This window comes from Dromaius novaehollandiae, chromosome 2, assembly GCF_036370855.1.
Source record: "Dromaius novaehollandiae isolate bDroNov1 chromosome 2, bDroNov1.hap1, whole genome shotgun sequence".
NCBI classification, from domain to species: domain Eukaryota; kingdom Metazoa; phylum Chordata; class Aves; order Casuariiformes; family Dromaiidae; genus Dromaius; species Dromaius novaehollandiae.
The window spans coordinates 39587574-39600520 of NC_088099.1; the positions used below are offsets into that span (position 1 = coordinate 39587574).

Consider the following 12947-nt stretch of genomic DNA (forward strand, 5'->3'; position numbering starts at 1 on the left):
ATACCTGCGTGTCAACAGTTTCCATTAATCTGTCAAAACCAACTTGTCTAGTGGCCTCTGTGCAGCTTTATTGTTCAAATTGCCATCATAAAACTGCTACTAATTTCTCCACTATTCAAAAAAAAAAAAAAAATTAGCACTTAAGGTGGCTTTACATAGGTAAGCTAAGCATGCAGTTGTCATTGGGATTGCAGCATAAAAGGGCTGTTTGAGCTGCAACCTTCGGCATCCTTGGGCTATGCTGACCATTCTGCATCACTCCTGGTCCTGCTGTGCCATGCTCACTTCTGAGATTCGTGGGATCAGAAGTGCTGCTCTGCTGTATGTAGCTGGCTGTTGAATGTCTGTTTTCTACTGCCTGAGGAAGAAGGTACAATGTCTGTTACACTTCTGTTGCAGCAAAGCTTGCTCTTCTAGTAGTTGATGGGAGATTCAAAAATGCAGAAGAGCCCTGCTGGCTCTGAAATACTGGGGGAACTCCACAGATCTGTTTGGCTGCTCTCGTGGGGTAGAGGAGAAGCTGAAAACTCGCTCATGGAAATGCCAGGTTGCTGAGGCAGAGCTGCGGGGAGCTGACCTTGGGGTTTGGCCCATAGTCCCACGAGGTAGGAGGTGTTGTATTGGGCTGAGAGACAAGAGGTCTCCAAATGGTGGGGTGAAAACCTGCGTGGGGTGCTGAACTGGAGGATGTTGTGACCACTGCTCAGGCAGGCAGTCAAGTGCCCTGCACCAGGAAGGGTCACCAAATGCACACGTGGTATTACGCTAGGGTGGTCGTAGGCATGTGCTTCTATAGCGTGTGTATATCCAAATATTTCTAAGGCCTTTTAAAAATTATTTTTAACAAATGTTAAAAATTTTGGATAAAATATATAAATGGAAAAACATAGAGACTATGGCTTTCAGCAGAAATTTGCCTCCTTTTAGCAAAGTAGTTGTTACAGGTTGTGTGAGATGGTGGAGCGGAAGTAAAGCTATACAGAGTTTTCTGTATTGATGGGAGCAGATAAGTTGTGTTTGGGGAGCGAGCAGATTGTAGACCTTGTCATAGTTAGTGGAGTGACAAATCTTGTAGCTGCAAGTGGCATTTGACACTTTTGCTCTTTGAATTTCTCATTTTAGAGGAAATAAATGCAACCAAAAGTGATCAGCAGCTGTTCCAGCAGCATTTGGATTACTTCCTAGTGTGTATGTGGTAGAAAATATGTTCTCTCTAGCCTTCCTATATCTAACCAAATCCAGGCTGGGTTTGGGGCACAGAGGAAATTTCCATTTTGCAAGTAATGGGAGAAAGTTGCTTTCCGTCTCAATAGGAAATTTTCAATGAGTAATGACATAGCTAGTGCATAAAATGTAAGAGCAGGCACCGGTGGCTTTTCTGCCAGAGAACTGAATGGGGGAACCCCCTTAAAAACCCCTCCTGACTTTTGTTGTACATAAGCTTTGTTCACTATTGCTCCTGGTCATGGCAAGTGCACGCGAGCTGTAGAAGTGGAGACACTGATGGTTTTTTGAAGTGTTGGAAAGGAAATCCTTTTCAAAAGTATTTTATCTTTTGTGATCTAATTGGAGCAAATAAAGGTACCAAGTTACTTCCTCATGGGTTTTCTCTCATTCAGGCAATGGTAGCTTTATAATCAAGTGAAGGATAATTTTAATAATGGGTTTCAGGACAGCGATACCATCAAAGTCAAATTGTGACTAGAAGTTAATTACGGATACTGTATACTAGTTCTGCTTTTCACTTTGACATCTTAAACTTGGCAAAAGAAAGCTGTAGATTATAAAAAGATTGAAAATTAAAGTGTCTAGTTGAGTTCCAACATCTCATGCACAGTTATTTAAATTAAAAAAAATGTTTTTAAATAGATCTTCCCAGACTGTTAGTCTCATGCCAGATGAACAGTTCAGAGGTATTTCTATAATTCAGAAATAGAAAACTTTGCTGAGTTGAGTCCCAAATTTTGTCTGTAAAGAAGAATACTGTTTTTAAGAGAAGATTACAAACTTTACTTCTCTGTTTGTCTTTCAACCTGCTAATATGTACTTTCCTAACGTTACCTGACGGAAACAAAACAAAATTGTAGTTGTGAATGAATTATTACCTCATTCTAAGCCCCTGCCCTCCTTCTCACAAATTATTCTTTATTGAGCAGTTCATTTTCTCTGAGATGGGCAAAAAAGCAAACATGATGATAATCCTCCATTAGGTTATCTGTTTCTAACCTTTTTAATGTCAGCGTTAGAATAGCAGGTATAGGTGACAAGAGCAGTCCTGTTGCATTCGTGTAGTTTTTCAGCAGGTAATCTGCACTCTGGCTTTCAAACTGGCATTGGAACTGTTAGGTGAGATTTCATATTTGAAGACTTACTGCCCCAAAATAAAACTCTTGCTAGCCCTTGAGCCCACATCTGGTCCTTTTTGGTGGGTAAAAGATGAGTAGTTCCCACTTTGCTTCCATTACAACAGTGTGGGAGGAAGGTGCTTTCTGCTTTTCTTTCCCCACTCTCTGATCGCAGCAGTGATGTGGTAGTATCTTTCTCCTGCATCTCCTGGAGGTGAGAGAGTCTCCTGGAGGTGAGAGAGCCTCCTAGGGATTTAAAGGACACGCAGCTCTCCTGGGAAAGAGCAGGGCAGGGCTGGGGAGAGAGATTATCCCCTTTTCCTCACCTCCATTTGCCAGGGACCGGTGTCCAGTCACGTTGGTACAGGGCAGATGTTTATAAGCTTGTGCTGAAGAGCTTTGCATCTGTATGTGGATTTTTCTAGTTCTTACAACACTGATGCCAAAGGTGTAGTGCTTTCCACATCATCTGATGGCAGAAAGTTGGAGGATGCAGAGGTTGCTGCCATACCAACAGTGCTTATATGTGCTTGAATATATAGTATATTCATTTCTAGGAGGGGATCTTAAGTCTATTCTTCCTTGGGTATGAGGCATTAGTGGCTGGAAATATATAATGGTGTGTCTTTATTTGACAAAGATGAGGTGGTTTTCCATATCCCATTGGTCTTTTTTTGTTCCTTCGTTCTGTAAAGAATGTGACTTAAAACAGTTATAGAAACACCACAGTTGGTTGTAGGAGTAAGAAATACTTCAGGACAATGTTGCAGGTATTTTCTTAAACTTAGACTTCTTCACTAGCAACTTTGTGGATGTTTTCTATGTATTAAGTCTAAAATTTCTGCTTCTGTTTTATTTTAAGGAGAAGGGGAGTTAAGGTATTTTAACTGGTCAAAACACAAAAGATACTTTCTGTATAACCCCGAGCTGCAAGGAAATTTTATGTTGTGCTGGTCAAAGGAGGTATTTCTAATACATTGCCTTTATAATCCATGCTAACCCACAAACAGGAGTCTTTGCACCTTTGGTAAATGTCAGCATGTACATCAGCTGCATATGAGATCCTTATAAAAGCCTTACACTTTCCTGTGTCAAGCAAAATTATCAAGACTTAATAGCTTTCTTCACAAGACAGCTACAGCCTAAAACCTGTATAATATGGTTCTTTATCAACGGCTTATGATTCATTAAGAATGCAAAAATCCTATTTCTATAAATTTGAGGAAATAGGTAGAGAGGAGGGAAGTGACCAGAAATAAATCTGTATCTTCTAACTCCCCATTCACTAGTAAGTCATTTTGCCCTGATGGTTTTAGAAAAATATCAGTTAAATTCCGAAAAAAATGTTGTAAGCACTACAAATACTTCCTATAGACCTGATTGCTAGTGGTAGTGTTCGGCAAACTGTATTCGGAACCAAATTCTAGTGGGGTTTTCTGCGGTTCTTCAGATTACCTATCCGTACAAGAAAAGCGCATAAGCAACACCTTCCTGTGTGATGCTTGTATTTTTCTCTTCAAGGTATGATGATCACTTCTGATCCGCTAGAACAGCGGTAACTATTGTAACACGTATTAACTTTTCTTCTCCTTTATTTTTGCTAGTAATTTAATTCATCTCATAGCTGCCTCTTGCATGCTTTTGTGGCTTTGGCATATCTAACAACATCTCTTGCAGAAGTGTTGCTTTTCATTTCCTTCTGCGAGCAGTCCAGATGTAGCAATGCTATCTAAGGAAATCCTGCTCCTTGACTTTGGCTGCAGCTATAGGAAGATCCTTGACATGATATTCACTCCTTTCTGCTGCCCCGTGCTGTTGCCTCCTCTGTCGTGTGTCTGTAAAGTAGTCCATCCCATCGCAGTTTCTCAGTGGGAAGGGAAGAGCTTTACTTCTGGGAACAAGAAGACAAAAAGCTAGGGAGGAATTGTGGGATGCTAAAGTAGTACATAATTTCCTCCCTTCTCTGTTCTTTTGGTGTATGTACATATGTTAATTTTGTTTCTTATTCCTAACAGTTACTTCATCATGTAGGACCACTAAAGATCCTGTATACATGCACTATCACCAAAATAAATGTTGCATAGAGCTGGCACTTTCTGCAAGCTGGTGAGACCGCTACATGTAAAAGTTTGCGCTGAGGTGGCAGGATCCCCATTCAGTCTGTTCTGAGATTATTTAAAAAGTCAGTTCAATGACCAGGGCCATTAGCTTGTTAATGCGTGTGTGTCTGCAGAAGGTCCTCCCCTGCAATGAGATATTTGAGCGGCATCTCAGATGGTAGGGTTGCGTGTGGGGGTATGATTGTCCATAAGTGATGCATTCATCTTCGTAGCTATCTTTTGAGTTTGGTTTAGGTGAGAAACACACTTTCTAAACACTCGTGAATGTGTTGTTCACTTAGAGATCCATGGAAGTGTCCCCAGTTGCTCATGAAGAGTTCACTTTGTGCTTTGAAACTCTTTGTAACTCCTTGTGCAACACCGAACAGCATATTTGCGTTCTTTACATTGCAACCTGTGGTACATCATTGCCAAGGAGGCCCCCGTTGTCCTCCTGCAGTTGGGGGAGAGAGGGCAAATGGCTTGCTCGGGGCACTGCTGAAGCCGGGGGGGCTTGGTTGGGTGCAGCTGCTCTGTTTCCATCGCAGGGGAGCAGGGTGGGAGTCCTCGGGGGAGCGCTGAGCCACACAGCGCTCCCTGCCACAGGGGTCTCCCGTGTTTTGACTGCAACCAGGGTATGTTCCTAGAGTCCAAATACTGCCTGTGTGCGATCTACATTGGAGCATTGCTTGTTTGGCTATATTCCTCCTGCTGTCCGCGATGTCCCAAAATAAACGTTGCACAAACTTCGTGTCCCTTCAGTAAGCAATCAGTGGAAATAGTTTTGCTTCCACTAAGATTAAGAGTAATCACAGTGGGCAGTGATTGCAGGAGTCTGTTCGTTCTTAAAGCTCGCTTTAATGAAGTCTCTGCTGCCTGATGCAGGCGTGGAAGGAATATGAAATGACACAACCTACAAAAGCTTTACCACTAATTGCTTTTTATGGTCTTCTGCTATACCACGTTCGCTTGAGCACTGGCCATTTATTTTGGTAGAAAGCCCCACTAGCAGAAAAGGAAACTTTATGTAGGCTGTGTAACTAGAAGATGCGAAGTTTTTTGCTCTGAGGTGAACTCAAAACCTCTGTGGTAAATATATTTTAAATTTGCATTAGTGAACAAGTTAAAAAGGAAATGCATTTAAATCGGTGGATTCTTATGTAGCTCTAATTAGTTTAAGGGGGGGCAGGAGGAGGTCAGGTTTGCATTGGCAACGTATACAATTCCATTTTATGGAGTCCAGTTCACTGTGTGAATAATTCCTTACAAAAATAACTAGAGAATCAAGAGATGACTCAGTTAATGGTTTAAAAGCAGTATAATAAAAATGAAACTTGACTGTTTGTATGTGTATGAGAGCTATTTTTGCTTTTGGCTTTGGGGTATTTTTGTGGAAAGTTGTTTTGGGAAAGATACTTTCAGTGGGATCCTTGTAACCATTTCTACAGCTTAACCATGATTGTCTATTTCTAATGTTTTCTCTTTGCTGCTGCTGCATTAAAGGCAAACAGACTGGGGAATGCTGATGTCAGGAAAGTGAAACTCTTCATACAGAAAGTGTGGTCAAACACAGAGCTTAAAAAGGAAGAGCTAGAAAGAAGCTGGTCTTTAAATTCTGATTACTTTTGTTATTTGTTATATTGCTAGATCATATCCTCTTATGGAAGTCACCATTTAAAGTCGATTTACTTCTTACATTAATCTTAATAAGAGAAGTTGTTGGTTCGGCCAGTCACTATTTAGTGATCCTTTGTTGACCAATTCAACTCTATGCAGGAAAATCTTTCTCTTTGAACGCTGGTAGTAGTCTTAACAGAAAGGAAAGAAGGTACAGCGACCTCTGAACCTTGAAGAAAAAGCATGGGGTATGTTAGAGCTCTGAACCTTTTCTTTCAATGTGGGGCTTTCTTTTTTCCTTCCCCCCCCCCCCCCCCCCCCTTTTAGGAAAAATGATTTGTGGAGACAGGGCTGTTGCACCCAATAATGTGCCTGTTAAGAATATTGTCACTTTACGTTTTCCGATTAGCAAAACTTAATTCCAATGACAGACAAATATTTAGATTGGACTTGCAGCAATATTTGCGTAGCTTAAAATTGGGAACTCCAAACTTGGTGATTTGTGGGATGTCGTATGTCAGTGTGCTTTTTCACATTGTATACACATGAAAAGACCAGACTGAGAAAGCAGGTCTGAAGTCTGTCAGGCTTTTTCGTTATTTAGCAGCTGTAGAAGAGTTTTGGGTGAAACTTTTTTCAGAATCTCTGCTTGTCTGATTCCTCACCAAAAAGAGCCTGTTGCACTGCTTGCAGAACAATTCCAGTAATGGGTTAGAGCATTTCACACAGAAGCTTGATATAACTAAAGATTTAAAATAAAACACTGATACTGAATAACATTGTATAATATTTTAACTGATGTTCTACTCATCTGCAAAACACTGAACCATGGTTTATGGGCAAACTTTTTACTTGATGGACACTGTCTGTAACAACTGATGAACAATTTTAACAGTTGCCACTGACAAGTCAATGCATATATTAAGATGAGACATCAGGTTTCTATTTACAAGGTCCTTTAAAATATTTATTTGCTTTATTTTCTAAGCAAATAATTCTGCATTAAGGACTTAGTTTTTAATTTACTTTAACAGTTTGAGGCAAAATTTCTTTTTTTAAAAAAAAAAGGCAAAACAAAACTCAAGGATAACTTGATTCTTTCAACTTTATGCTTGCTTAAACCATTTTCTCTTACTTTTGTACTTTTCTGCTTCTTTTCCCCTTTGCTGATTCTCTTCCCTGAATCTTGCATGTTTTCCTCCGTCCCCTTTCCAGCAGAGTGGAGCACTGACGTACTCAGCTCCTTTGTGCCCCTGCCTGTGTGTAAACCCTTGCCATAAGGGGGAGTCCCAGAGAGGCAGAATGGGAGCTGGAGGGCTAGTGGGAAGACCATGCTGACCAGCACACAACACTTAAGTGATTCCTTATCTATTAGAATGTGTGTGTGTGTTATTATTATTTATTATTACTATTGTAAAGAGATTCTCAGGAGTTCACAGTTTTAGGAAACTTTACACAGAAGTTGGAACTGAGAATTAAAGGTGTCCTGGGGTGGGGCGATTTGTGTTTTGAACGATGGGGGGGATGAAAGGCAAGGTTAACCAAATGCACCAGCCAAGATCAAGGTTTCAGGTCACCATCCTCCAGTAGTGCAATTGGTAGCTGTTTGGGCTTGGAGGGCAGATTACCGCACCCCTCAGTTGTTGCTTGCAAGTTTTAAAAGGTTGTTTTTTCAGTAGTAATGCATTCAAAAGGTTCAGAGTTTGACTTTCCAAACTGCAAGTATATGGATGTTCACAAAATAGCCATGCTCGACTCTTTTACTGAGCTGTAATACATGATTTGTACAGGTGAACTGTGTAACAGCATAGGAGGAAATTACATTTGGATGCTTCAGGAGTGAAGCTATAGTATGAGGATTAAACCTACATCCCCTCTTGACTAAACCAGCACAGAAATATCCTGTAGCTTGGAACTATTTTTTTTTCTTTTTCAAATTCTGGTTTCCTTCATACTTTTGATAGCATGTTCTGTGTAACTCATTCTCTACAAGCAGGCGTTGAAACTGTTTGAGATGCTGCCCTACAAACATCTGTTCCTATGGAAAATTAATGGGGTTTATGTTGCTCTGCAACTTATTTACTAAAGGACATGCAAATGTCTCCCCACTCTTTCCCTCCCGCAGTTGTGCTTGGTTGCTTGCTTTGCTAGCATCAATAGTTGTACACACTAGTACCTGTGCTATCCTTACTGTCTGAAGGACAGCACAGTATGCAGCTAAGTCACAGCGGGCTAGCCAATATGAAGCAGCTAAAGCAACACTGTCATTCTGGAGGCCCTTTAGAGGCGTGTCCATGCAGATCTCGTGCTCTCCAGTCCCACCTTCCAAGCTGCTTGCTGGTCAGCCTTGCCTTCGTGTTTGATTTCTCTGTGTAGAGCACTGGATGTGGTTGTCACAGGAAGCTGCTGTTGGACTATCCATAGCCTTGGGACCATGCTGACCAGCACACAACACTTAAAGTGATTCATTACCTATTAGAGAATGTTTAGTCTCAAACTAGTGAAAACAGATGATGAAGTCAGTGGTATTGTGAAGTGTTTCTGCACACAAGTAAACTGAGTAGTATGGGGTGTTCTTTTCATAATTCTGTCTTCTGACTTCAGTCCTCATATTAGTTGAACTACTACTTGAGTTAGGGCTGTGGAGAATGTGTGGCCACTAATCTTGATAGTTGTTAACTTAATCTCAGTTTTTGGAGTGAAGGCAGGGCTTGTTACACTTACCTACTCTGGTGATCCTGTGCCTTGCAAATGTATGCTGATGATGCTGTAAAGACATACAAACTGCAGGGTTTCTAGGCGCAATAGGCACTGATGTGAGTGGAAGAAATAGATCAGCTTTTGAAGGCAGAAGTCTTCTCTTCAGTGTCCTTAGGCAAAATGCTGCTACCAGGCTTGTACCTTTGTCCTGTTAAAGTCTTGTTTTGTATTTGCTGTGGTGTTTATTGCCATGCTTCAGGTGGGTTAGTGCTTCACAGCCGTTCTGTTCATTTACAGATGGCACGTCCTTTTGCCAGCTTCTCAATTTGACCAGCGAGCATTTGGCTATCAGACCTTGCCTCTGGCCAAAGCGTTTGTTTCACTGCTTGTAGGTGGCCCAAGCGCAGCTCTTCTGACACTATTATGCCACTAGGATGGAAGAAGAATGAATTTATATTCAGTCTTCCCAACTTTTGTAGTAGTCTGGTGCGTCTCTTAGCCCTAGTTGTCTTCCTTGTTGCATAGTTCATTAGCTAAAGTGTATTTAAGGATACTCTGAGTCTGTTACTGCTGCATGTTGAAGAATTTGCTTCAAAACCAAACTATTCAAATGATAATAATTGAAATAGAGGGCATTTATCACTGAAAAAAATACAGCAAACTTTCCTGGGAGAGTGAATAGAGATGGTTGCAGGTGTACAAATATCACTTGAAAGTAAAAGGTTGAACATGTATGTGTTGGTGAAATCTTTATTTGATAAATATTTATATCAACAGACGAGAGCCACCAGATGATGCACTGTGGTCCAGTTTTGGAAGTACTGGATAATATCAGAAATGGTGGCCAAGGCGACAAGCCTTCTTGCTTCCTTTAAATGACTGCTTTCATCCACAGATGAGACGTAGTGAGTGTTTGTTTTTTAACAACTGATGCTACAGGCACTGAAAAGTACTGAAAAAATTGTAACCTAAACCTATGGAACCTAAAATAGAAAACAAAATGGGGGTTGCAAGGCCTTTTACAACACTTCACTATATATTTTTCATTTTTGCAGGCCCTTATTGTCTGCCCATAATGTTTATTTTTCATTTGAAAGAATTTAGTCTGTCAGCTTTCAATTTCTGCTCTCTGAGCCCCGTAATGCTGCTTCGAGGTTTTCCGAGCGCGCTGCATCCATTTCATCCTGACATCATCGCAGCAGCACTGCGTTCAGGGCTGCAGCAGGAGAAGGCATGCTGCTCCAGCGGGTCACTCAGGAGAACTGACACAGTCCCCTGTGATCATTCACACACAAGATTGGGGCTCATCTGTCTGTAAATAAGCATGTGCTGAAGCAGCAAAAGTGCTTTCTAGGCATGTGCCTTTGACACACAATTCTAAAAACAGGGCTGCTTGCAATTGCCACAAGTTCCCAGGCTTCCTATTTGCCTGAAAAGATGTTCCCCCGTTCAAGCAATTATTTGAATGGTGACACTTCTGAAAGCGGGCAGATACTCTAAAGTACTGACAGATTTCTTTTTTTTTTTCTTTGTACTCAACTTCAATACATATAGCCCCAGTTCATTTCTTCTGTATATGACCAAAGTTAAGTACATGGCATATCTGTTGATAATACTCTCAGTAACTTTTTACAGAGGTGCTTTTTGGTCTTTTTTTCTTTTTCTTTTTTTTTTTTCTTTAGGCTTCTGAGCTCTTCCTTTATGATATTAGTGCTTTGCTGAGCCTTTTAAAGTATTGTTACTGTGCTCATGAAGTCATGATTACTCTTTCACATTGTCACTTATTAAAACCACTTTGGATATAGTTGTGACACTGTTAAAAGAATGAGTAGTAGAATTAGCCAAAATTGTCTTATTTTTATGGCTGCTTTTTGTTAGTTGTTGCCTGTGTGACGTGGGGTGTGTATCAGGCAAAGGTTCCCATATGTCTCCCCAAGGAACATTGCTCAAAAGTCATGCTTCTGACCCATGTAGTTTGCTGTGTTACCCGGTAGCGCTATCCCTGATTGCGCAGGAAACGATCTGTCCAAGCACGACCCGATGATTATTGAAGTACAAAGCTTGCAGCAGCATCTGAACCAGGCAGGCTGCTTGTTGCCCCTGTGGGATGGGAGGTAGGATTTTTGCAACTGGATGCATGAGGATATGGGGAGGAATGGGGGAAGAGAGATGTATATATTTTTTAATTAACTGCAAGTGTAAACTTTTATGTAGCTTCCTTCCTTGCCCCTTCCCCTTGGCTTTACCTTTTTGGTGAGAGCATATGGCAGTCTGTGCAGCTTTTTAAAGAGTTGTCGCTGCTGCCCAAAATGGATGTGTGTGGTTTTCCCCACAAAACTGTCCCCTGTGACCCCCCCCCCCCCAAAAAAAAAAAAAAACAACAACCCCAAAACAGAAAAACAAGGCTCGTGGTGAAGCAGCGTATCGTGGCAGTGGATTCGGGATGTTGGGCACTGGGGCAGTCTCTGGGCCCGGAGGGTGCTGGGCTGCAGGCTGGGCTGCATGCCAGCGGTAAGGAGCCCAGCAGCTGCTCTGTATTTACCCCTCCAGCCTCAGGAGGGGGGAAGAGGCAGTGCAGCAGCCGTGAAACCCCCTGACCCTGTGGGGAGGTGAGAGCGAGCACCGGTTTTGGTTGGGCAGGGCTGCTGTTCTGCTCTGTTCCTGAGGTTTGTACGTGTGGCCGTCGCCAGTGGGAGCGCAGCAATGGGGACCCTGCAGCCTCCTGGTGCGCAGTATTAGCCTTCACTGCTCACTAAATTCATAGCCAAAGTGGAGAAATTTCTGTGCCCCCACTTCCCCGCTACCTTGTGTACATCCAAAGACTCAAGTCTTCCCTCAGCCTTTTCTTTGGTAGATGCAATAGCTGTAAGTCTTTAGGTTGTTTCACGGAGGTGATTTTTTTTTTTTTTGGTCCCCTGCACTAGATGCCTTCAAAGCGGTTCATATCCATCTTCAGGTAGCACAGGATGAGCAAACCAGGCTCTAGAGATGGACCTGGTGGGACTGGCTGGGAGGATGCTGTTGGTCCCAAGGGGGAGAGCCGCTCCAGGCTCAGTGCTGGGAAAATAGTGTTTGCTGAGGGTCTTGTCGTTACAAATGTAATTTGGCTTATTCCAAACTGGTTGCCCTTGCTAACAAAATAGCTCTAAGTGTTTGCATTATATCCTGCCATATACCAGCCACTAACTTTGCACAGGATTCTTGGATGCTGGTATCCACCAAATCCTTGAATAAATTTCTTATTAAAATTATTCAAGATTCTTGAGAAAACAAATGTTTAGGCTCTGTACTTCATCATTCTCTATTGCTTTAGAAATAGAAGTAAGGAGTTTGCAAGCTCCTTAGTCTTATTCCCAGCTTGAGCTAACATAAAGTGCAAGTTGCACAGCATTAGAAGGCAGAGACCAAGATGTAAAGCAGCCCAAATTATGCTGTCCATTTCTGAATTATGAATAATTTTGCAAATCCTATTGTATGAGAGAAACATGTGCCAGTTTTGGCATTTTGAATTAGATGCAGAAACGGTGTATGGCTGGGACAAAGAAAAGAGGAAGAAGAACATGACTTGTGGTGCATGAAAAATACACATTTTGCTGCACTATTTCCAGCTCGCAAGCAACAACTTAAAAGGAGAAGCAGCACAGCTTTAGAAAAAATCCACTGACCAAACTGCTTCCTCTGTCAGGAGCTGACGGCTGGAGATGGCCAGCGCTTCCCCGCCGCTGTGGTCTTGCAGCCGCTCCGGAGGCAGCGGCCAAGCCTGGTGAGTCTCGCTGCACCGGGTTGCAAGACGGTCCCATCTTGGAGGTGCTGGCCATGGGGCTGTCACCGTGGCCGGGAGATCCCAGATGGGAAGCGCCCAGGTCCGCTCTCGCGCAGGTGCTGGGCACTCTGCCCTATCAGCATGGATGAGCGTTGGAGGGCAGGAGCTCATTTTCACAACACTTCCCGTAGTGGCACCAAGCTCGACCGCTGCACCTTGCCGCCAGGTTTGTGGTCTCCCTAGCTTTTCTGAGGAAGTTACTGTTGTGAACAGGCATGTGCCTCGCGTCCATGGCTTTGTGCTGGTGTTTTTAATGAGGGAAGAACGCTACACCCGTGACGTGCGTTGCAGTGCGTTATACAGATGGCTCGCCATAGCCTGACACGTTTTGTTGAATTACCAGGTTTACAATTACGTGTTTGT

At 42.4% G+C, this 12947-nt stretch overlaps 1 protein-coding gene across 2 annotated transcripts in view; it reads left to right on the top strand.

Annotated features, from left to right (window-relative positions):
* Positions 1-12947, top strand: part of IGF2BP3 (insulin like growth factor 2 mRNA binding protein 3) — a 120495-nt gene that overhangs the window by 41869 nt on the left and 65679 nt on the right. The window contains exon 5 of one of the 2 annotated variants that reach the window (XM_064506314.1): positions 12447-12524. The exons of the other annotated variant lie outside the window; for it this stretch is intronic. Within the exon in view, the coding sequence (XP_064362384.1) occupies positions 12447-12524 (78 nt within the window). The remainder of the gene's footprint in view (positions 1-12446; positions 12525-12947) is intronic. 2 annotated transcript variants of the gene reach the window in all.